Here is a 25,884-nt window from a genome sequence, read left to right as displayed (position 1 = left end):
TGTGCCTTGCAAACTTGGTTGCATGCTTGATGATATGACTAAGAAAGTTGTTGAACATAAGGAGGTAGATGTGGTTTATATGGACTTCAGTAAAACTTTTGGTAAGATTCAGTATTGTTTCAAATCACAATTAGCTTGATGATAGAAAACAGAGACGGATAGTAGTAGGTTGTTTCTCAGACTAGAGGCCCGTGATCAGTATTAGGCTCACTGTTGTTTGAAATTTACATCGACAATTTGGATAAGACTGTAGAAGACATGGTTAGGAATTTTATACATAACAATCAAGAAGGTTATCAAAACTTACAGCAAGATCTTAATCTGCTGAGTAAGTGGACCAAAGTATGGCAATGGAGTTTCATTCAGATAAGTGCAAGGTGTTGCAGTTAGAAAGTCAAAAACAGGTAGGACTTTCATAGTGAATGGCAAAGATCTAGGGAGTGCTTTAGAACAGAAAGACCTGAAGTACAAGTACATGGTTCACTGAAAGTGGAGTCAGAGATGGGCAAGATGGTAAAGAAGGCTTTTGGCATGAAAGCCTTATTAAGACAAGACATTGAGTGTTAAAGGTGGGAGGTCATGGTGCAGTTGTACATGATACTTGTGAGGCTGCACTTCAAATGTCAGTTTTGTTCCCGCTGCTTTATGACAGATGTCATTAAACTGGAAGGAGTGCAGCAAATATTTATAAGAATACTGCCAGGAGTTACCAAGGAACTGAGCTATAGGGAGAGGGTGGACAGACTAGGACTTCATTCCTTAGAACATAGGAGACTTATGATCTTAAAGAGTTGTATAAAATCATGAGATGTTTAGATAGGGGGAATGCATTCAATCTTTTTTGATGAGTTGGGGTATCAAGAACTAGAGGATATAGGAGAGGGGAAAGATTAAGAGGAACTCAAGGGGCAACCTTTTTTCTCCTCCACAGTGGGTGGTATGCATATAAAATCAGCTGCCAGAGGAAATGGTTAAAGTAGGTACAGTAAAAACTTTTAAAAGGCAGTTGGACAGGTACATTTGTATTGAAAAGTTTTAAAAATTTATGGGCCAAACACTGACAAATGCAACTAGCTTAGATGGGGGTATCTTTGTCAGCATGGGCCAGCAGGATTGTTGGTCCTAATTCTGTGTTGTATAGCTATATGACTTGCTCTGTATCACATCATTCATCTGTTTATCTATTGGCTAACTTGCCTGCACAGTTAATTTTGTTTAAATCCTTCGCTATCTTTCTGACCTTTGTTTCGTACTATTCCCGCACTCTTATTTTTTTCTTTTTGTTCTTTTCCATTCTTACACTGAATGCAATTATTTTGTGACTCCTGTTCTTAAATAGATCTTGTCCTTACAAACAACTTTATTTACTCATATAACTTACAAGAACAAAATCAAGCAATGCAGCAATCCTTGTTGGATTAAATCAATAAAGCAATTTTTTAAAATGTTTCTACTTTGACGTCCTTATAATTTAGGGTAGTTACAATCACTCTACTGTTTCATCAGACTTTAAATGTCTGCAAATCCCTACTGTTTAGCACTATATAATGCACACATAAAATTGTAATACGCTTTTTATTGCGTAACCTGGATTATTCATTAGATTAATTCTTAACACAGATCTAAGGCCACCCTTTTTTTGAGTGCTTTGAGATTAGCTATCAATTGCTAATAATGTTCAGTTTAAACACTCATGGGTTAAGGAGGCCAAAGATTTACTGGTTTTCTTTTACCCCAGAACACCATCTAGTCATCTAAAACTGCACGTCTGGATTAAGCTCTGCTGCTGTTTCCTGTTGTGTGTAGCAATACAACTGTGTATTTTTTTACAAGTGAATGGTACTGAAAGGCTTCTTACAGAATCATAGCAAAGTTACAATGTAGTTAATAAGCTCCAGTAGACTCAGTCCTTTCAAGTCATCAACATTGATTATAAATAGCTGAAGCTGTAGCAGTGATTTCTTGGGCACTAACTAGTTACTGATTACTAATCAGAAAATGTCCCATTTATCCTGACTGTTTTCTGTAAATTCCCACACTGAACTCCATATTATTAATATATATAACAAAAAGGGGATCAAGTACTTAAGTTCTGTAGAATCTAATATTAACAGTCATAGAAGCTAGCCATTTGTTATCCTTTTCTTTCTGCCACTGAGGAAATTTTGGATCCAGTTTCCTACTCTTCTTTTGATTGCATGTGTCTTTATTTTTTGAACAGATTCCATATAAACATCTGGCATATGACTCTAGATACAATGCTGCATTTCTCCTCAACAGCAGAAAACCCCATTTTGAGGCTGTGGGATACTCTATTGTCAAAATCCTTGCTGAAACCCTGTAGACTACATATGCACTGTCCTCATCTGTTTAACTCAAGAAAATTCTGTCAGGATTAGGCAGATAAGAACTTGCTTAACAAATTCTCTTGACTTTTCCTGGATAATCTATGCCTTTGTAATTGGACCATTTACATTGTCTCTCAGAATTGATTCCTACATCTTGTCTGCCACTGAACTTAAAGTAAATAAGTTATTAAAGCTATTTTAATAACTTCTGTTTTTCTTCTGTTTTAAATAATATTACAACATTAGCAATCCACCAGTCTTCCCCACCCCACCAAGGATGCTTACAAAATGATGATCAAAGCTAAACAAATTTTTTCTTCACTTTTAATAGCCTGGGATGTTTTTCGAGGGCACTAAATAGCTTAGTTCCACCTCTGACTATGTTTATCCTATATTACATGCACTTCCTCCTTAACTACATTTGCATTGCTTCTCTCTTTGATAAACACAAATATCCAAATCCTCCACACATTGGTTTCCCTTTCGGATCCTACTGTTCTTATCTTTAAATATCCTCCTGTTCTTTATATTCTTATTTTTGGATTGTATTTGATTTAACCTGCCACTATTTTGTCACTTCTCATCTTAATAAAATCTTTGTTTATATATGTGAATATAAACATGCATAGATAATAAAGGGTAGGGTGAGGACAAATTCAGGATAAAATTGGTGATCTCTGCATAGATGTAGAAGCCTTTGATAGAGTACTAAGTTAACAATATGTTTAAGGAAAAGGATGCTGCCAGAATGTCAGTAGAAGAGGTGGTAGGAAGGATAATAGATGAGGTGAAATCTGACCAAGAGAGGTATAATAAAGATCTCCTATCCTTGCATCGTCACCAAATCTGAATAGGATGGTTTCTGAGGCTACACTCACTTTAGAGTGTAGGCAAACACAAACCTAGAGCTTGCGAAACTTTTTAATCGTCTGTAGATTGGGTGGAAGTTCCAAAGGGTTGGAAATTAACAAATTGAGCATTCTTGTTCAAAAAAAAAGGTTTGTAAGAGATACCAGCAAGCTACAGGGCAGTTAGTTGGAGAAGCATTAAAAATATTACAAGATACTTTGCAAACACGAGGAAATCTGCAGATGCTGGAAATTCAAACAACAACACACACAAAATGCTGGTAGAACACAGCAGGCTAGGCAGCATCTATAGGGAGAAGTGATGTCTATTGTCAAAATGAATCCAAACTCAGGTTGGAGGAACAACACCTTATATACCGGCTGGGTAGCCTCCAACCTGATGGCATGAACATTGACTTCTCTAACTTCTGTTAATGCCCCTCCTCCCCTTCTTACCCCATCCCTGACATATTTAGTTGTTTGCCTGTTCTCCATCTCCCTCTGGTGCTCCCCCCGCCCCCCCCTTTCTTTCTCCTGAGGCCTCCTGTCCCATGATCCTTTCCCTTCTCCAGCTCAGTATCACTTTCGCCAATCACCTTTCCAGCTCTTAGCTTCATCCCACCCCCTCCAGTCTACTCCTATCATTTCGCATTTTCCCCTCTCCTCGTACTTTCAAATCTCTTACTATCTTTCCTTTCGGTTAGTCCTGACGAAGGGTCTCGGCCCGAAACGTCGACATCGCTTCTCCCTATAGATGCTGCCTAGCCTGCTGTGTTCTACCAGCATTTTGTGTGTGTTGTTACAAGATACTTTGGTTTGAATTGGGAGAGCCAGCAGGGACTTGCTAAATATGAATTATGTTTTACTAATCTGTATGATTATTTTTGATGGGGTAGCAGGAAGGTTATTAAAATACAATGCAGTCGATGCTATCAGTGTATATTTTCTGAAAAGTTCTACCTAGGTCTGGTTGGAAAATTGAGACACGTGGAAGTAAAAGTTAGGATATTAACATAAATGCAGAAAACAAATCATCCGTGCTTTTTTAACTTATGATGGAGGAAGGCAGACAGAGACATCTACCACTTTTTAAAAATTTGATATATGATTGGAGATGAGCCTATGAGGTAAATTTTTCCAATCTATGATTATATAAAATTTTAAGATGTGCAAAGCAGTGAGGAGGATTGTTATAGGCTGCAAATATGAAGTGTTGCACTTTGGAAGAAAAAGAATGGCGAGACAAAAATAGACTTAAATGGTACAGTTTTAAAGGGTGTGCAGGAACAGTGGAATCTGAACATATATGGCATGTGTTGAAAGAACAGTTAAAAAACATGGGATCCAAGGATTTATAAATAAAGACTTATGGTACAAAAACAGGGAAGTAATGTTGAACTTGTGTAAAATATTATTTAGTTGTAATATTGCATACAGTTCCAGTCACAATACTTTAGGGAGTGAGTGAAGGTCCCAAAGAAGTGTCAGAAAAGAGTTTCTAGATTGGATTGAGAAACTGAAATTACTGGAGCACAGAAGATTGAGAGGAAATTTGATGGAGGTGGATAAGATCATGGGTCATTCAAATTGGGTGAATAGAGGGAAACTGTTCCTAGTAGTGGATGATTTAAGGATTATGGGGCACCATTTTAAAATTTTGGATGAGAGATATGAAAGAGGTGTAAGTATATTTATTTTTACTTAGTGGATAACATGAACTGAAATTAGAACTCAGCAGGCCAGACAGCATCTGGAGGACTGAGCGCCGGTGTTCGGCGAAACAGTCTCCCAGTCTGCGGTGGGTCTCCCCAATGTATAAATGGCCATATCGGGAGCACCGGATATCACCCCAGTTGACTCGCAAATGAAGTGGTGACGGAAGAAGTGTTAGGGCAGGTGTAGCACTTCTTCCGTTTTCAGGGATAAGTGCCTGGAGGGAGGTCGGTGGGGGGGATGAATGGACAAGGGAGTTGCGTAGTCGCCGAACACCAACGCTCAGTCCTCCAGCAGTGGCGGGATCTCCCTGTGGCCACACACTTCAGTTCCACAGACCACTCCCACTCTGATATGTCTGTCCATGGCCTCCTCTACTGTCAAGATGAGGCCACACGCAGGTTGATGGAACAATACCTTATCTCCCGCCTAGGTAGCCTCCTACGTGCCGGCATGAACATTCAACTCACAGACCTCCGTTGATACCCCTGCCCCCCCCGCCCCATCCCTATCTATAATCTCCACCCAGCCCTACCTTTCTCTCTCTTTTATTTCCCGTAATTCTCCACCTTCCCCCTAGCCCATTTCCCTTCAGCCTATCACTTCCCAGCTCTCTACTTCATCTCTCCCCCCACCTCTTATCCCCCCTCGACCATCCCATGTTACTTCACTCCTGATGAAGGGCTTCGGCCCGAAACGTCGTCATTACCTCCTCCCATAGATGCTGTCTGGCCTGCTGAGTTCTGCCAGCATTTTGTGTTTTTATTTATTTCCAGCATCTGCAGATTCACTCGTGTTGAACTGAAATTAATTGCCTTTTGTGTGGTCTGAATGAATATTTATTGTGCCAGTGAGGTTATTATCAAAAATTAAATTAACAAAAAATAATAATTTATTTCTGTTTAATATAATTCGCAGGTTTAATATTCCTTGATAATTGTAAAATCTGTTGCTGTTAACTTCTGTGCTTTTACTCTAGATGCATAGTCAAAATCACTGGTGATATGACCATGTCCTTTCCAAGTGGAATAATTAAAGTTTTTACCAGCAATCCATCACCTGCTGTGCTCAGCTTCAGAATACGGAACACCAACAAATTTGAGCAAATCCTTCCAAATACACAGCTTGTGTATAGGTAATCTCTTCATTGTTGTGTAATCTATTAACTGATGAGTAATTAGATAATATGTATTTTGCTGTGGTTAATAATAAGAATACATGCAGTTAGTGTCAGCCTTTCTGAATTGGCAGACTCTCACTTGAATTAGATGATTACAGATTCAAGTTCTGCTGCAGAATTTGGATGCACATTCTGGATTTTATTGTGAGATTAGTGCTTTGTTTGAATGTAACTGCCATTTGACTAAAATGTCAAATCATGTTCCAGGATTTCAGTGTCTTAGAAAAGAAAGGAAAGGGTGAGTTGCAGTTTTAATCAGTAGGGACATAATGCTCATCCACTGAGTCTATATGAGTAGAACTCAGACATAGGAAAAGTGCTATCACTCCAATGGGATTATACTTAATGGCACCCAACAGCCACTGGGACATTGGGGAACAGATGTGCACGCAGATTAGTGTTAAAAAATGTTAAAACAACAGTGCTTTGTAGTGGGTTGTTTCAGTTTCCCTAATATACACTGGGATCTCCTTGGTGCAAGAGGTTTAGACAGAGCAGAATTTGTTAGGTGCATCCTAGAGGGTTTCTTAAATCAATAAATTGTGCAAAAAGTGGAGGAGCCATGTGGGACCTGCTATTGATTGGGTAATGAGCCTAGCCAGGTGACAGGGAACAAAGATCATGACTTCTTAAGTTTTAAGATAATTAAAGATAACATAGAACATGGAACAATACAGCACAGTACAGGCCCTACGGCTAACGATGTTGTGGTAAACTTTTAAACTACTCCAAGATCAATCTAACACTTCTCTTCCATGTAATGCTCCATGGACTATGCAGAAGAGTGTAAAATGAATATTGCTAAATGACTATTTTGAAGGAGTATTTATGAAGGAGAAGGTTGTGGAGGATAGGGAGATTAGTTTGGAGCATGCTAATTTACTAAGGCATTTTGAGATAAAGAAGGGAAATAGTGTTGGGTCCCTTTAAAAATATCAAAATGGATTAGTCCCCAGGGCATGAGGTGATGTACTCCAGGTTATAGTGAATGGGAAGAGAAGAGATTGCTAGGGCCTTGACAAAAATGTTATGTCACAGGTGAAGTCCTAAAGGTCTGGTGAATAGATAATGTTCCATTATTCAAGAAGGGAAATAGGAATAATCCTGGAAACCATAGACCAGTGAGTGTCACATCAGTGGTTGGATAGTTACTGGAGATGATTCTTAGGGATAGATTTATTAACATTTGCGAAACCATGGCCTAATTAGGGAAAATCAGCATAGCTTTTTGCTATATATATATAATGTATAGATAGATAAATCTTTGGGTCCAAGTCCATAGCTCCCTGATAGATGCTAAAGAAAGTATATGGCCATACTTTCGATAGTTGAGGAATTGAGTTCAAGAGTTGGGAAGTTATGCTGCAGCTATATAAAGCTAGTTAGGCTGTATCTGGAGTATTGCATACAGTTCTGGTCACCTGTTACAGGAGGGATGTTGGGACATTGGAGGGGATGCAAAAGGTGTTTACCAGGATGCTATGTTGATTAGAGAGTATGTGCTAAAAGGAGAGCTTGGATGAACTTGGGTTGTTTTCTCTGGAGCAGCAGAGGCTGATAGAGGTTGATAAAATTATGAGAGGCATAGATAAAATAAACTGCCAGTATCTTTTTGCCAGGTTTGAAATATCTAATGCCAGAGGGCATGTACTTAAGGTGAGGAGGGTAAATTCAAAGAACATTTTTTAATACAGAATTGGTGGGTGCCTAGACTGCACTACCTGGTGTGATGGTGGAGGCAAATGTGATAGAGCCATTTAAGTGGCTTTTAGATAGGGGCATGAATGCGCAGGAAATAGGATATAGTCATTTTGTAGGCAGAAAACATTAGTTCAGTTTGTTTTTCATTCCTGCTGCACCTCATTTAACATTTCCTATAGTAATTTCCTCCTTTCTCTCTAATGTAATTCCTCATATAGGTCCTTCATTCCATGGGCCTCACTTTTGCTAAATAGGCTTCTATGTGGGACTTGGTCAAATGGCTTCAGAAAATCAATTTAGAGAACATTCACTTCCCCTCATCATCATCTCAAAACACATTTTGTCTTTAAATAAATCAGTCCTTGTTTTCGTTATTAATTTGTACTTCTCCAATCACTGGGATTCTTCTGCCCATCTTTTATTAAAATTGAGCTTTAAATTACAAGATGTCACCTACTGTTACTGTATATGTATTATTGTTTCTCATAATACAACGGTCTTGCTCTTTAGTTCTGGAATTGTGTTACACTACTGTTTTGTTCTGTATTTCCAGAGCAGGTTTTCATTCCTACTGCATCTTATTCAGTATTTCCTTTAAATCATTTCTTCCTTGATAAGGACTGATGTAAAGTGCTTTTTTATTGTGGTATCTATGCTCTCTGCCTTTCTAAATGTTTTTTGATCTTTAATCAGTGCTACCCATCTTCTTACTATCCACAAAAGACAACTAAGGGAAAGTTTGTCATTCCCTTTTATGTTAAACTGTTATTCCGGCTCCCCTTAGTTGTCTTATTCACCTTTACAACATCTTGGTTTAGCTCATTTAATCTAAATGTTGTAATTACTTGTAGTAATGAGTTCCATTTGAAGTGCCTTAATATATTTCTTTCTATTCTCAGTGATCCATCACAGAGTGACTCGAACACAAAGGACTTTTGGATGAACATGCAATCACTCACTGCCTACCTCAAGAAACTTGCAGAACAAAATCCATCTTCTTCCTACTATAATGTGGATATCCTGAAATATCAGGTATAATAGACTTGCATGTACTTGGGATTTCATTTTTATTTGGAAGGTGTCTAGTTCACTTAAGTATTTTGCTGGTCACTGAGCCAGCATTTCCCAGCTGCTCCCTTGTCAACAAGGTCAGCACCTTGCCTCCCCACGAAGAGGTAGCATTTCCCGAGCTTTATGTTGGTGGGTGCCCACTGCCATTCATTGATTCAACTCCACAGTGTTCTTTTTTGGCACAAATGGCCAGCTAAATTGCAAGATATTCCATGTAAGTTTGACACCTGGCTGAGTGAAGATTTGAAGGTTAGAAAGGTTGGGTGCAGGGGACATTATGAAGTAAAGACAAATAATTCTGTAAATATCCATCATCTTGTGAGTCAAAGACAGAGCTAATGCTGCTGATCAAGAATCTTTCAGAAAAATTTGAACAAGTTAAAGTAAAAACAAGATGCAAAGAAAGCAAAGAGAGCACAAGTAAGGTTTTCAGATTGAGTGCACACAGGAGGGATTGAATGACACTTGTTGATAGTGCTGGCTGAAAGAAAGCAGTAAAGGCTAGTGAATAGCACACAGTATACCTGGAGGATGCTTTGGAAAGAGATACGTAATTGTTCTGCACTTAACTCACAAGTATCTGTAAAGATGAACATGCTCAACTAACACCAGAAAGGGATACATAACAAGGTCAGGAATCAAAAGGTCAAGCATGGTGGGACTAATGTTCTGAGCTGCGAATATTTAAATGCTGGAGAATTGTAGGAAAGGTGCGTGAGCTTAGGGCATGGATTGGCACGTGGAATTGTGGCTACTCGAACAAACCAACATTGCCTAATGACTAGGCACGGGTTGGGGGGGGCGGGGGTTGATCCTGGTTGATGCATCTTCCATAGACTCCTGTAATAATAATATTCAAAGTCAAAGAAATGTTTTGATCCTTTATTAAGAAACTAGCAAAACAAACAACCTTTGATCTTGAAAGGATAAAACTAATAAAATTAAACTAAGTTAAATGCAAAAGGTTAAATGAAATTAAAGTCAAAAAAAGCTAACACCCCAACCTGCCCCCAAGTTCTAAACTAACCAGAATGACTTTAAAAAGCATGAGCATGTAATTAAAACTCTTAACTCTTAACTCTTAACGCCCCACCCATGTGACCAATTACCATAATAAACAAACAACACAGAATTCAATGCAGGTATAAAAGATGCAAGGTTCCTACAATGACATTGTAGCCATTAGTGAGATTTGGGTGCAGGATTAGCAGTTTAATGTTCTAAAGTTCCGCTGTTTAGAAATCATCCAGCGGGAGGGATTAAAGGGGGAGGGGTGGCAATACTAGTCGGAAAATTTCACGGCAGCGCTCAGTCAGAACAGACTGGAGAGCTCATCTAGTGAGACTTTATAGGGACCACATTAATGGGATTATACTATGACTACCCAGCCATCCATGGGATTTAGAGGAACAAATTTGTAGTGAGATTGCAGGCTGTTGCAAGAAACATACGGATATGATAATAAGTGATACTAACTTTCCACATATTGACTGGGACTCCCATATTGTAAAGGGGCTGAATGGGAAAGAGTTTGTCAAATGTGTTCAGAAAAGGTTCCTTAATCAGTACATAAAAGTCTCAACTAGAGAGAATGCAATACTAGATTTCCTATTAGGGAATGAGATAGGGCAGGTGACAGAAGATTATGCAGGGGAATACTTTGCATTTAGTGATCATAATGCCATTAGTTTCAAGGTAATAATGGGAAAGGATAGGACTGGTCCTCAGTTTGAGATTCTAAATTGGAGCAAGGCCAATTTTGATGGTATCAGAAATGATCTGGCAAGTCTGAATTGGGACAGTTTGTTTCCTGACAAAGGGATACTTTGTAAATGGAAGGCCTTCAAAAGTGAAATTTTGGGAGTACAGAGTTTGTGAGTTCCTGTCAGAATAAAAAGCAAAGATAACACATTGATGGAACCTCGGTTTTCAAGAGATATTGAGGTCCACGTTAAGGAGGAGGTACATAGCACATAAAGGCAGGCAGGAATAAATGAGGTACTTGAGTATAAGAAATGCAAGAGAACATTTAAGAAGGAAACTAGGAGGTCTAAAAGAAGACATGAAGTTGCTCTAGCAGACAAGGAGAAGGAGAATCCTAAGTGCTTCTACAGATATTTTAAGAGCAAATGACAAAACTGGTCCTCTGGAAGATCAGAGTGGTAATCTATGCATGGAGCCAAAAGAGATGGGGGAGATCTTAAATGGAATTGTTGCGTTTGTATTTGCTCGGGAGATGGATACAGAGTTTATAGATGTGAGGCAATTCAGAAGCAAGACCATAGACCCTATGCTGATTACAGAAGAGGGGGTGTTTGCTGTCTTGAAGCAAATCAGGGTGGATAAATCCTCAGGGCCTGACAAGGTGTTCCCTCAGACCATGTGGAAGGCTAATGCAGAAATTGCATGGTTCTACTAGAGAAATTTAAAACATCTTTAGCCATGGGTGCGATACCAGAGGATTGGAGGATAGCTAATATTGATCCTTTCTTTAGGGAAGGATCTAAGAATAAGTTAGGAAATTATTAGTTAGTGTACTGAGTACAAGAGTTGGGATGGTTATGTTGAAATTGTATAAGATGTTAGTGAGGCCTAGTATTCTGTGCAATTTTTGTCTCCTACCTACAGGAAAGATGTAAATAAGTTTGAAAGAGTACAGAGAAAATTTATGGTGTCGTCACTGAGACTTGAGGACCTGAGTTATAGTGAATAGTTTAGGACTTTGTTTCCTAGAATGTAGAAAATTGAGGGGAGATCTGATCGAGGTACCTGTATACCAAATCATGAAGGTATAGAGAGGGTAAATACAAGCAGGCTTTTTTCACTGAGGTTGGATGAGACTACAGCTGGAAGTTATGGGTTAAGGGTGAAAGGTGAAATGTGAAACATGCAGGGGAACTTGTTTACTCAGAGGGTGGTGAGAGTGTGGAAAGAGCTGCCAGTGCAAGTGGTGGAATCAGGGTTGATTTCAACATTTAAGAGAAATTTGGATAGCTACATGGATGAGAGGTATGTAGGGCTATGGTCCAGGTGCAGGTTGATGGAACTAGGCAGATTAATGGTTTGGTACAGACTAGATGGGGCAAAGGGCCTGTTTCTGTGCTGTAGTGTTCTATGGCTTCCATGGTGTCAGGGAAGTGTGACACAGTTAGGTTACATGAGCAGTGCAGAATAAACTTCCATGGTGTCAGGGAAGTGTGACACAGTTAGGTTACATGAGCAGTGCAGAATAAACCCTTCCCATTAATCTCCTGAGAAAAACACCTTTTACAGTTAAGCTGCTATTTCTATCTGGAAAAACTGTCTAGATTTTTTTAATGCTTTCAGTGTCCTTGAAATTATTGAGTTGTCATATAAAATAAAATCAGGCCTAGCCCATTTCATAGTGTTCTCATTAATTTACTGCAGGTTTATCAGAATTAGTATTATAACCACAGACATCTCAATCTCACTTCAATATGATGTTTTTAAGCCCCTCTCTTCACCAGCCCCCAACCCCACACCAGTGCTAGAGAAATCACACTCCCACCTACATGCGAGTTGTGAACTGTACTGAAGTTGCTGGTTTCTAGCCAGTAGTCATTAATTTTGAAAACTGTCTAAACCTACATGGCAGTCCTGTTATTTGGATGGAGCATCTGTCAACAGGAACATATGAAAATGAGAGCTTTAGTGGGTCAAAAGTACTCAGATCAGTTTGCTCTTGGGTGGTAGTGTAGTTGGCATTCCCAGTACAGAATATTCTTAGCAGTACAGCATAGGACTGGGCACCTGCAGGCAAGTGAAATATTCCCGGTAATGCTCCCCAACTCTTACTCTGCTACATTGACGCTGCTTCATGCATCCATGCTGAACTCATCAATTTTGTCAACTTTGCCTCTACCTTCCACCCTGCCCTTAAGTTCACTTGGTCCATTTCTAAATTCTGCCTCCTTTTACTCAATCTCTCTGTCTCCATCTCCGAAGATAAGCTGTTGATGGACACCTTTTGTAAACCTACTGATTCCCATGGTTATCTTGACTATATCTCTTTCTACCCTGTCTCCTGTGAAAATGCTATTCCCTTTTCTCAGTTTCTTCATCTCCATTGCATCTGTTCCCAAGGTGTGGCTTTCCTTTCCAAGACATCAGAGATGCCTTTCTTCTTCAGAGAATGGGATTTCCATTCCTCCATTATTGATGCTGACTTTACCCGCATCTCATCCATTTCCTGAACATCCATGCTCACCCCATCTTCCCATTGCCTTAACAGTGATAGAGATCTCTGGTCCTCACCTTATCACCCCATGAGCCTCTGTATCCAACACATCATTCTCCACAACTTCCAACATCTGCAAAGGGATCCTACCATCAAATATATCTTTACTTTCCTCCCATGCCACCCCCTTGCTTTCCACAGGGATCGCTCCCTTCATAATTACCTTGTCCATTGTCCCTCTCCACTAATCTCCCTCCTGGCACTTATCTCTGCAAATAGCCAAAGTACTACACCTACCCATTCAGCTCCTCACACATCTCCATTCAGAGCCCCAAACAATCCTTCCAGGTGAGACAACACTTTACCTGTGAACCTGCTGGGGTTGTCCATTGTGCCCTGTGCTTCCGATTTGGTCTCCTCTACATTGGTGCAACCTGTCATAAATTAGGAAACAACTTTGTCGAGAACCTCCACTCCATTCACCAAAAGTGGAATTTCCCAGTGGCCAAACATTTTAATTCCAATTCCCATTCCTGTTCCAACATGTCAGTCCATCAGCTCCTCTTGTGCCACGATAAGACCACCCTCAGTCTGGAGGAACAGCACCTTATATTCTGTCTGGATAGCCTCTAACCTGATGGCATGATTATCAATTTCTCCTTCTGGTTAAAAAAAAATACCTTCCACTCTGGCCTCTTACCTCCCTTTTACCTTTCCTATCCACCTATCACCTTCTAGCTATCCTCCTTCCCCTTCCTCCCATCTTTTTATTCTGGCATCTTCCCCCTTCCTTCCGGACCTCAGTTAAGTCTTAGCCTGAAATGTCCACTGTTTATTCATTTTCATAGATGCTGCCTGACCTTCTGAGTTCCTCCAGCATTTTGTCTGTGTTGAAATGAAATATTTATCCAAATTCTTGATCCTACTACAATAGTAGTAAATCTAGCCTGTCCACAGAACTCACTGATCTCTGATGGCTTTCCCACCCACTCACCACCTACACAACCCAACCTTCCCCTCACCTTCCATTCCCAAGGCCTGTACTAAATTACATTCTGTTCTCCAGTCCCTTCCCCCACATAAATGCTGGTGGAATTCTGGGCTGGTGACAATGCTCACCTCTAATTGCAGAGGGCCAATCCCCTTTCCAGACTTCTCACTTCCACACCTTTCATGCTTCATTTTACACCATGCCTTTCCTCTGCTCCCCCAAATGCTAGATATTCCTGCAGGAAGTGGCATGTTCTCAAACCCATCTCCCTCCCCACAGCTACTAGCTCAACTGAGTTTACGAGAGGAGGATGGGTTATCACAGTATGTCACTGTGCATTTGTTACAAAGCATTGATATCTTTCTTATAACATGGGAAGTGGCCATGCAGCTCTTCATGTGCACACTCCAGCAGAGTAATCCCATTAGTCTTACAACTTTCTCTTTTTATTCTCCTGCAATGAGTCTTTTAGACATACCCATCAACTCTAATTTTTTTTTGTGCCATTGTAGCACCTCCTTTAAGATGCACTGTATTTTTAGGGATAAAAGTTGCATCAAAATATTTTTCTCCAGTTATACACAAGAGATTCTGCAGATGCTAAAAACCTTGAGTCACACTCAAAATGGTGGAGGATTCAGCAGGTCAGGCAGCATCTGTGGAGGGAAGTAAGCAGTCCTTGTTTCAGGCTGAAGCCTGTTATCAGGACTGGAAATGAAGGGGACAGAAGGGAGAATAAGAAAACAAGAGGAGCACAAGCTAGTAAGTGATATGTGAAACCAGCTGAGGAAGAGGTGGGTGGGGAGGGGGGGAAATGACGTGAGAAGCAAAGTGGTGGTAAGTGGAAAAGATAAAGAGCTGAAGAAGAAGGAATCGAACAGGAGAGAGGACAGTGGACCTTTAGCAGGTTTAGTAAATTTAGCCTAAGGGATAAATCAATCATTCAGAAAATGCTTTTTATTTATTAGCCAAATAAATATTAAGAAAAGCACCGCATTTTTTCATTTATATATGAAAAATGCAGTCTGCATCTAAAATTGTAACCTTTTCAGATGTTAATTAGTTAATGCATCTCTGTTTATATAAGTAGGTCTAAGTGTTAAATATTTATTCCAGTAGAATTTACTAAATTTACTGAATTTACTGATGTCTCTTTCTACCTCCTCGAACACAGGTATCCTCAAATGGTATTCAGTCAACACCACTAAATCTAACTACCTACTGGAAATGCGGTCTTACCACTACAGATATTCGAGTAGACTACAAATATAACCCTGAAGCTATGGTAGTTCCCTCTGTGCTATCAAATGTTCAGATTTTAATGCCAGTTGATGGTGGAGTTACCTGCATGCAGTCACTGCCTACAGCCATCTGGTAATTAAAAAGTTCACTTTTTTTTTTCTTCATCTAGAGAATTGTGCTCTTGATGCTTGTTACTGTAATAAAAGATTGTATTAGAATTGAAATAGACCTATGAAAAGTTGACCTAGAAACACTTGAATGTTTTCCCATGTGCATCAAATATTTTTCTCTACTTTTCCACAGCTGAACCTGCCAAAAACCCAGATCTTTATATTTGCAACTTCTCATTCATTATTTTGTCCTTGGTAGCCTATTGATGTATAGGTGAGAAAGCCATAGATGAAGCAATGAACGTATTTTATTGGAATAGTAACCAGCCTTACTGATTACTTAGCAGCTAAGATTAGTCTTTTAGCTCAGTGGAGATGCTCTTGTTCCTTTCTCCATCAGATTTGCACAGACTATTTTGTTTCACTCTGTCCCCCCACCCACCCCTACTGTTAATCAAGAATTTAGATAACATAATTAAGCTAACAAGGAAAATGGTTAAGAACTGAAACCTTCAACTATTTTCTCCTTTTGTCCAACAAGATACCTGCCACCTTGTCTTCTCACTACAGAAGCCTGTAATTTATTGTGGGTAATTTTGTTGTAAGAACCTTGGATACATTAGAGAGTGGATAACTTTTTTCGTGTGAAACTCCTTTTTCAAGTCTGGTAACATTTTAGTAAATATTGTTTGTGCTCTTGCACCCAAAAATGTATTGCCTTGCAATGCCCACAGTAGCTCAGTTAGGTCCTAGCTGCAGTTTATGAAGGTTTAGCATTTTGTTCTAAATTGTACCTTGTTTACAACTCAACAAATGAATCTGTCTGTGCTTGCATACAGCAATACCTAGACAACATTCAGACACAGGCTGATAAATAACATTGGTGCTCTAAAAGTACAATTTTTTTATATTCAATGCATTACTCCCCACTATCAAAACCCTCAGTGTCGCCACTGACCAGAAATTCAAAGGAACCAGTCACACAAATGCTATTGTATAAAGTATAAATCCAAGACTGAGTATCCTTCAGAGTATGCCTCACCTCTTGAAATTCCTGAAACCTTTCTACTGTCTGCAAGGCTGGTGCATGACTCTATTTAGAACAAAGCAGGCTGTTTTACTGGTTTCCTTTCCTGCAGATTAAACTTTCATTCTTTCCATCACCAATACACTGTGGTATAGTGTGTATCATTAAAATATACTGCAGTTACTCACCTAGGCTACTTCCTTAGTAAGAAATGGTTCCTAGTGGCAGTTTACTTTGATTCTGGCAACTTGGTAAATGGTAAAGACTAATTCCGTGTTGATAAAGTGTTCCATTGACAAATGTGTCCTCTCTCTAAGGCTGTATGCAAAACTCCCAAATTCATGACTCTTACCATAACGAAGAACAAAGACAAGAGCTTCATGGACATCAACTTCCTTTCCAAGTCACACACCATCCTGACTTGGAAATAAATCTCTGTTCCTTTTTGGTGCTGGGTCAACATCCTGGAGCACCCTCTCCAACAGCACTGTGGGAGTACCTTCAAAAGAAGAACTGTAGTAATTAAGAACAGTGCTTTCCACCATCATCTCAAGGGCATTGGAGATGAGCAATAAATAGTGACTCTTCCAATAATCCCTAGATCCCAGAAAATTAATGAATAAAATAAGTGATTTCAAAATAACAATTATAGATATGACTTTCTTCCTACACTGATTGGAATTTTTCAACCTACCGACATAAATCATAGAAAATTTATAGTTCAGAGAAAAGTGATTTAGCCTATCATGCCTGTTTTAATTAAAAGAAAGCTGCCCAAACCTAATGCCATGCCATCTTCCAGCACTATGTCTATGGCCCCACAAATCATTGGTTTTTAGGTACACATCCAAATTTTGTTGAAGGATGATCTGGGATATCTGGCTAAACCATACTTTCAGGCAGTGAATTACAGACTCTTATCCTGCTAAGGGCAAGAAAAAATCCTCCATCTTCCCACTAATATTTCTTTAAATCTATTACCCTGGTTTTTGACCCCTCTGCCAGGAGAAATAATTCCTTCCTATTTACTCTATTAGCTGCCCAGTGGTTTAGTGGTATCATCACAGGACTTCAAGGTGAATGGGCCCGAGTTGAAATCCAGCCGGCCCCTTGCACATTTTCCATCTATGCTGGGTTGAGCGTTGAACAACTTAGCTTTGAATGCTACAGCAACGTCAAAAATGCCACCCGATGCGCCACAAGGCGTGAAAAGGAACAACAATAATAATTTACCCAATTGAGGTTCCTCATTATTTTACACATCCCAGTTAAATCTTCCATCAGCCTTCTCTGTTCTATAGAAAACAATACCAGCTTATCTGATCTGTCTTCATAGCTATAATTTCCCAGTCTTAAACTGCATCTACACCCTCCATGTGTAAATATCACTAGACTGAATCATTTGTTTCTTGGTCACTTCTACAGGATAGCGCTTTTCACTTTCTTTATTTTGACTCATGCCTTTTTCTAAATTTGTCACTGGAGCCAATTAAAAAATATTAGAAATCATTTTGGGACTTCTTAGTCCACTTTAATGCATATTTACCTATCAAGTTGATTCATAGTAGGGATCTTGTTGGAAATAAGCTGTAGATAAATGAAAGGCTTGATCCAGTGTCATAGCCTGTAGAAAAATAGTAGAAAAGATTGGTTACCTTCTGTATGTAACATGCTGATCTAAGTTTGAATTTTACAGTATTCTTATACTTGCTAAATTTGATTCAGGAATCCTGAACAGAAGAAGGTCTTATGGAAACTGCCTGAAATTTCAGAGAAGTCAGAGAATGGAGGTATGTAAAATATATCAATCACTTATTTCTATAATCCAGCAAAAAAGACTTCATTTATTCTTAACAGCGATCTTAAACAAATTTTCAGTTATTACATTTAAGAAAAATGGAAAAAGTTACATTTGAATCAAAGTAATATGTGCATTAAGCATCAGTGCCTGACACATAATTTATGCCACCATCACTAATGACTTCCATTACCCACCTTGATCATGAATTATTCATACACTTTTATTGACCCAAGGTCAAACATGCCAATTTTTTTCAATAACAAATTCACCTCATTCCATCTCTTAATAGCATGGACCTCAATAAATACTTCTTAATTCAGACAGAAACTTGTCAGTATAGCTGTTTCAGGCCAGATTCAATGGCCTAATAATTCAGTTTTATATGCTACAAGATTGAATCTTAGTGGATAAGGAATTACTCAACCCAATCAGTACGTTATGGTTTGTATTGTGGCTAATGATAATTTCAGTTGCTATATACCATGTCTACCATTGTTACAACCTGAGGCATAGAAAATGTAATAAAGTCTCCACTGTGAAATGGATTCACATATGTAATTACCACATACCACTGGGAATTTCTGAACCAAGCTTGACCAGTCAAATGAAGTCTTAAAACTTTCACCTACTCCTTGGGGAATCACTTCATCCTCTGGCCATTATCTCTAATTGCCATTTCCTCTTAATCTTTTGTGATTTTCTGGTCCTTGGATTGTGCACTTATTCCCTCTGGGTTGAAAGTGACATACAGTAGCAGGGCAATTTGGGAAAATGGTTCGAAATCGCATGAGTACCTGGGCTTTATAACTGAAGGCATTGTATATAAATGCCAGGAAGTCATGAAGAAGCTTTGTGATTTGTTAATTTGCCTGAGAAATAATATTTGATCCAAATCTCGACACCATGCTTTAATAAAAATGTGATTACCTCAGAAAATAAGGCATTTCGTGCCTCCATGGAATGCAACACATGGACTCAAAAGTGGCAAGTGCACTTCAACCATAAAGGTTGTCTTAATAAGATAGAGTCAAATCACCTGCTCATGACTTTCAATGGCATTATCATTGTGTGTATTTTCCCATCATTATAGTGGGTGAGTGAAGGTGGATTTATTCTTGATCAGCAACAAATTACATTAGTTACTAGAACTGATCAGAGGTGCCTTCCTAATAATACCCCAAAGCCTTTCCACTATCTACAAAGTCCAAGACAAGACAAAGCATTCCACATGACTACATCCCATCAATCACTACCAACATTATTTCCTTTTACCATTAGCACAGCATGACTACATTGTGTACTCTTTACAAAATGCACTTGCTGTCTTAGTCCTTGGTGGTAAAGGTCCCAAGTTTTAGAGGTGCTATAGAGCAGCATGCTGAGTTAAATAATTGCAGTGAATGAGAACACCACCATTTGAAGGTTCCCGTCAAAGTAACACACTATTATGGCTTTATGTTTCACCATTCTTTCAGCATATAAGGGCCACAACCCTGACACAGTGAACACAAAAGCACAACATAAAAGGAAGTGACTGAAAAATAAATATCCATCATTAGGAACCCCCATCACCTAGGACGTGCCCTCTTCATATTGCTATCATCAGAAAGGAGGTACAGGAGCCTTAAGATGCACACTCAATGTTTCAGGAACAGCTTCTGCTCCACCATCAGATTTCTGAATAGATAATGTATCCATAAACACTACTTCTCTCTTTTAACACTACTTATTTGATTTTTATATACACTTATTGCAATTTATAATCTTTATTATTATGCCTTGCAATATATTGCTACTGCTAAATAACAAATTTAACAACATATGCCATTGATATTAAATCTGATTCTGATTCAATGTTGGAATAACTTCCTTGAAAGCTTGCAACAGTTTAAGGCGGCAGCTCATCAACTTCTCAAGCACAATTAGATATAGACGTTGATGACATTATGAACAATACCCAAATCCCCAAAAGTGAGTCTCTCTTCGAGAAGATACTGTAGAGATTTCTGGAAGATTTCAGGCTTGAGTAATGTTATACTGAATTAGCTGGGGTTATCCTCTTTGCAGCAGAAAAGTTGAGAAGGAATCTAATAGATTCACAGAATGCTTGCAGCACAGAAGATATTAGTCCATCCATAGAGTCAGTACCAGTTACATACAAACTTAATCTGCCTAGTCCCATTCCCCTGAAAATTATTTTCTTTCCAATTATAATCCAGCTTCCTTTCTAGCACCAAAATTAAACTCACTTACCTCCACTGTTACCCTTGCAGGTGTGTTCCAGCCACTATTCACACACTGTGTAAAATACATTCTTCATGTCACTTTTGGTTTTCTTGCACAGTGACAACTAACATGAATTCCTTTTGTTGCCAGTTTGTATTGTAATACCACAGCTGAAGGGGTGAATATTTCACAGTATTCCTAGTACTAATTTGGATGTTAGGATAAAGCTGTAAAGCTTATCATATAACACGCTGATATTCAAAGCATGTTAATTTTTCTTTGAAGTATTTTTAAAGGGGTTTGTTCAAAATTTAAATGGTAAAAATGAATATTAGCTAATGGTAGACAACTACAATAATGTTGAGCAAACACGAGGAAATCTGCAGATGCTGGAAATTCAAACAACAACACACACAAAATGCTGGTGGAACACAGCAGGCCAGGCAGCATCTATAGGGAGAAGCGCTGTCGACGTTTCGGGCCGAGACCCTTCGTCAGGACTAACCGAAAGGAAAGATAGTAAGAGATTTGAAAGTAGTGGGGGGGAGGGGGAAATGCGAAATGATAGGAGAAGACCAGAGGGGGTGGGAGGAAGCTCAGAGCTGGAAAGGTGATTGGCGAAAGTGATACAAAGCTGGAGAAGGGAAAGGATCATTTCTTTTTAATTTAGAGATACAACACAGTAACAGGTCCTTTTGGCTCAATGACGCCACACTGTCCAGTTACACCTATGTGACCAATTAACCTAGTAACTGTATCTTTGGAATTTGGGAAGAAACTGGAGCACCCAGAAGAAACTCACACAGTCTTGGGGAGTATGTATAAACTCCTTACAGATTGCAGTGGGAAATGAATCAGAATCAGGTTTATTAACACCGGCATGTGTTGTGAAACTTGTTAACACCTCAGCAGCAGTTGGAGGCAATACATAGTACAGAAGAAAATAAATAAACAAATAGATCAATTACAGTATATGTATATTGAATAGATTAAAAATCATGCAAAAGGAGAAATAATATATATTTAAAAAGTGAGATAGTGTTCATGGGTTCAATGTTCATTTACAAGCTGATCCTGAACAGTGTGTGCCTTCAGGCTTCTGTACCTCCTTCCTGATGGTAAGTGAGAAAAGGGCATTCCCTGGGTGCTGGGGGTCCTTAATAATGGACTCTGCCTTTCTGAGACACTGCTCCTTGAAGATATCCTGGGTACTTTGTAGGCTAGTACCCAAGCTGGAGCCAACTAAATTTACGACCCTCTGCAACTTCTTGTGTAGCCCTTCCATACCAGACAGTATTGCAGCCTATCAGAATGCTGTCCACGGTACATCTATAGAAGTCTGGACCATTGTTACTGTAAAGCAATGCACTAAACGTTATGCTACCATGCCAACCTGAAGAACTTTTTTAAATGATAAATAATAACTGCTTGCTTTGCTGCAAATTCAACAACTCTTGTTACAGGTTCTGGATCCCTCCGAGCCAAATTTGAGGTATCTGAAGGTCCTACAAAACCATCAACACTTGCAGTCCAGTTTCTTAGTGAAGGTTCCACGCTGTCAGGAGCAGATGTGGAGCTTGTTGGCACTGGTTATAGACTTTCCTTGATAAAGAAGAGATTTGCTACAGGTAACTGTTACAGAATTTAGAGTAATTGAGTAATACAGCATGGAGCCAGGCCCTTTGGCATAATTTGTGTATGCTGACCAAGGTGCTCACACAAGCTGGTCCCACGTGGCCCATATCCCTACTAACCTTTCCTATCCACGTACTTATCCAAATGTCTTTTAAATGTTGTTACTTCTACATTTGTACAATATTAGAAATTACTTTCAAATGTTTTGTATGCTTGGTTATTTAAAGCATAGTAGTTAGAAGAGAACACCACCTGTTTTAGTGTTTTGAGGTATAAAGAAGTAGTGAAGAGAGCACTTCATCAACAATCTGTTGATGCTAGCCTAAAGGCTCTTAAATACATTTTCTGTCTGTAAACAAAATTTGTTCATTTTATTAATGAGGAAACATTGCAACAGCTTAATTTTAGTGTTTTTTAAAAATTGATTTTAGACATTGTAGGGTTTGGACCTTGCATCAGTACCCAAACCAATGAACTAAACTTCCCATCCAAATATCAGAATTTCATGGCTATATTATCCAAACAGATGACCATAAAGCAGTAATCAAGTATGATTTTAGTGGAACAGTTTTTTAAATTAACAGTACAGATAATATGATCAATTCTTCCTAATTTTTTCCTAAATAAATCTGGTTCCATTTGGAATCTTTCAATTTCAATATTGTCATTTGGTCCATTATAATAATAAATCAGTTTACCGTCTGTCAGCAATGCCATCTATGTTACTGCAATATGTCCTCTTTAATATTTCATTACTAAAGCTGTCTTGCACGTAGAACAACTGAAAGTCGTTTTGAGAAATTGTTTTCTTTAACTCTTTAACAGGTCGATACATGGCAGACTGCTGACAATTCCATCTGTACATTTTGCCTTAATGAAGACACGGTATTTGTTTTGATGGTACATTTATACCTGCCTTCAGTCACAAGCAGCAAGGCATACAGGAGTCAAATGATGGACAAAGAATATTTCCAAGGATGTGAACATTTCTATATCAAAATTCTGCCTTTTACCTTTATTGGTAATTTTTTTGAGGAAATTCTTACTACACAATTTTAAATGCACTTTCTTTTAGAAACAAAGCATCATTTTTGGGGAGAATAAGTTGTATTTTATTATGTTAAATTAGCACTGATGTGATTTTCAACACTGTTTAATTTTTTTTGAAACCTGCAATATTCGGAATATATTAAATAAATGTTTTTGAAGACATGATTTTATTTAGACTTTAATGAAGTCAAAACAGTGATCAGTAGATATGCTGAAAATGTAAAAATGTATAATGTATATCAAACAGTTTTAAGTATATCCAGTGGAAGAGCCAGCATTAACCATTTGCCTTCACTATGCTTGTACTACCCCATAAGCTGATACATTTTACAAATTACAAAGTTGTGCTAATTGTAAAATTAGCTTATTTTGCAAAAGAATTTGTTTAAAATCAATGGCAAATATTCAATTTGTAGTTTTTTGTACTTGTGAACATGAACTGATTTATAGCTTTTCTGATTCTATGTTGTTCCTTGTGCCATACAAACAAGTACTTTCTGAGGATAATATTGGTCAGTTTAAATGGTGGATACTTCATTATTGTAATTCTTACACAACTGGTAATTAATTTAACAAGTGCTTTTGGGATACTACTTTACACAAGTGAAAATCTTGGAACTATTGTTGTATAGGCACACTACTCTTGGAAGCCTTGTAATTAATTCTGGAACAGTGCTGCAGACCATTTAATTATCCATGCATAATCTGCTCTTTCATAATGAAGAAATTAATACCACTGGGCAAGATAAATACAGTTACTTCTGTTTACAGTGTAATTAATGATCATATTCCGTTACAATGGAATTATCACTAATCACTGTAAATTAAAATTATCTACCATTAATTGAGATAAGTTGCATCACTTTTGTTCATTTGGTGCATTATCTTACTGTGAATTTAATGCTGTTAGTAAACATGCAATAAAACATCTATCTATGGGAGAGAATGAAGTGACGTAGTCTTGCAATTGATAATTTAGGTACCAATATAAAATTTCAAATGGAAGATATTTTTCGAAGCAGCGTTTTTATATATTGGGTGTAGGATTCTGGGTTTTGTTAAACTGGGAGTGCCTGGAATTTATCTGTCTTTTTCAAATGTACTTGTATTATTTCAGAATTTAAATAAATGGCATCTAGAGTTTCATCAAGTCACCTGGTCAAGCAAAACTGGAAGTGTTTTTGTATCTTGTAGAGATTCAGGTCAGATTATTTTACTTTATTTGGATAAAAGCTTTTAACTACCCCATTGCCTAGATTTGCTGTTGGCTTGAATCTATTTATCAAGGCTAGCTTTAAAAAAATATGCAAGCATTTTTATTATGTGCCAGTTTGTTTTTCTTAATGAAAAGTTATTATCTAAACTAAACATTTTTATGTATGATAGTGCAAACATATGTATATAATTATACTAAAAATCTTTAAATTCTTTTGTATTTGAATTTATTGAATTTAGAAGGGAAAATTGATGTAATGCACCTACATTCGTTGATAAACAGTCTGTTGATTATGTTATTCTTTTTGCTAGGCAATTTGCAATAAACTGCCACCATTGAAATTGGAAACATTTGCTAAATATTTTATAAGATGCTCATGTTTTTAGACAGATAAATAATAACATCCACAGTTGAACAAGTGACTTGCTTCAATGCTTCAAATCAGCATGAAATGCACTGTCATAATGAGCATGGTCAACTTTAAACACTGTAAAATCTTAAGATATATAAAAGATATTTAGTTTAAGACTTTCAAGTCAAGATTAATTGTCTTTAATCTAGAATATTAACTTTATATGAAACAAAAATCATTGGTCAATATTTGTATGTTTTAAGTAGTAATGCTTCTTAACAGATTATAGATAGTCATTTATAATTAATTCTCACAAAAGTGCAGGGATTGTGACATACAATGACACATACTTTCTACATTACAGAATTTTATACTTCATTTTTAACATTGGTAGAGGTGCATTTGCTAAATTTGAATGTTATTTGGCAGGAATGTCTTTGTAATAATTTTTATGCCTTTTCATTTCATAAATGCACAAAACTTTTATGCAACAACTATTTTATAATCTTAGTATTGTCTTAGTATTGTTGCTTGTGTAAACTGCATGAAATCAAAAGAATGTCATTAACTATTACATATTAACTGTCACATTAATTTGAACTAACCATGTTCATTAAAACTTTATTAACAGTATAGAGTGCGAGGGGCAAAAGGCTAACACTTTGTAACCTAACAGCCCTGACATCATGAATTGGAAAATTATAATCACTTATCGAGCATAAATGTTACAATACACAGCTTCATGGTTGTAACTCTTCTAATTATTGACAAATATACCACCTGGTAGTTTCAACACATATAGTCTAGAAAAATTTCATTTCCTGTCATTGCATGCACAATGTTGTGTTAATCAGTCTTTTGAAAGACACAATCTTTAATAATGCAATTGAATCCATAGATTAACAACAAATAAATTATAGATGTGCATGTGGTTTTTCAATGAGCAAAGGTATTTGATTTACTGTGCTTCCTTTTATTTGAAAAGTTGGCTTGCTCTGTCCAGGATCATATCTTTAATAATAACCACTTGAATTAGATGCATTCTGGTATAAATTCCTGCCTTTAACAGAGAGAGCAGAAAGACATAGTTTGAATATTCAGAGTTCAGGACAATTTCACTTTTTGTTTCTCCCTGCATACCTTGAAAGTAGGTGCTACAGTAGTGTTGCGGTTTG

General features: G+C 37.9%; 1 protein-coding gene across 4 annotated transcripts in view; it reads left to right on the top strand.

Moving 5' to 3' along the window:
- The window catches only part of fcho2 (FCH and mu domain containing endocytic adaptor 2), a 204,209-nt gene extending 179,918 nt beyond the window's left edge, over positions 1-24,291 (top strand). For all 4 annotated transcript variants that reach the window (XM_073048321.1, XM_073048322.1, XM_073048323.1 and 1 more), the window contains 6 exons: positions 5,889-6,044; positions 8,690-8,822; positions 15,225-15,424; positions 18,155-18,219; positions 21,920-22,084; positions 22,917-24,291. In XM_073048321.1, coding sequence (XP_072904422.1) covers positions 5,889-6,044; positions 8,690-8,822; positions 15,225-15,424; positions 18,155-18,219; positions 21,920-22,084; positions 22,917-22,939 — 742 coding nt within the window. In that variant the 3' untranslated portion in view covers positions 22,940-24,291. The remainder of the gene's footprint in view (positions 1-5,888; positions 6,045-8,689; positions 8,823-15,224; positions 15,425-18,154; positions 18,220-21,919; positions 22,085-22,916) is intronic.
- Positions 24,292-25,884: the final 1,593 nt, after the last annotated feature.

Source organism: Hemitrygon akajei, chromosome 6, assembly GCF_048418815.1.
Source record: "Hemitrygon akajei chromosome 6, sHemAka1.3, whole genome shotgun sequence".
In the NCBI taxonomy this organism is placed as follows: Eukaryota; Metazoa; Chordata; class Chondrichthyes; order Myliobatiformes; family Dasyatidae; genus Hemitrygon; species Hemitrygon akajei.
This window is presented reverse-complemented; position numbering and strand designations above follow the sequence as displayed.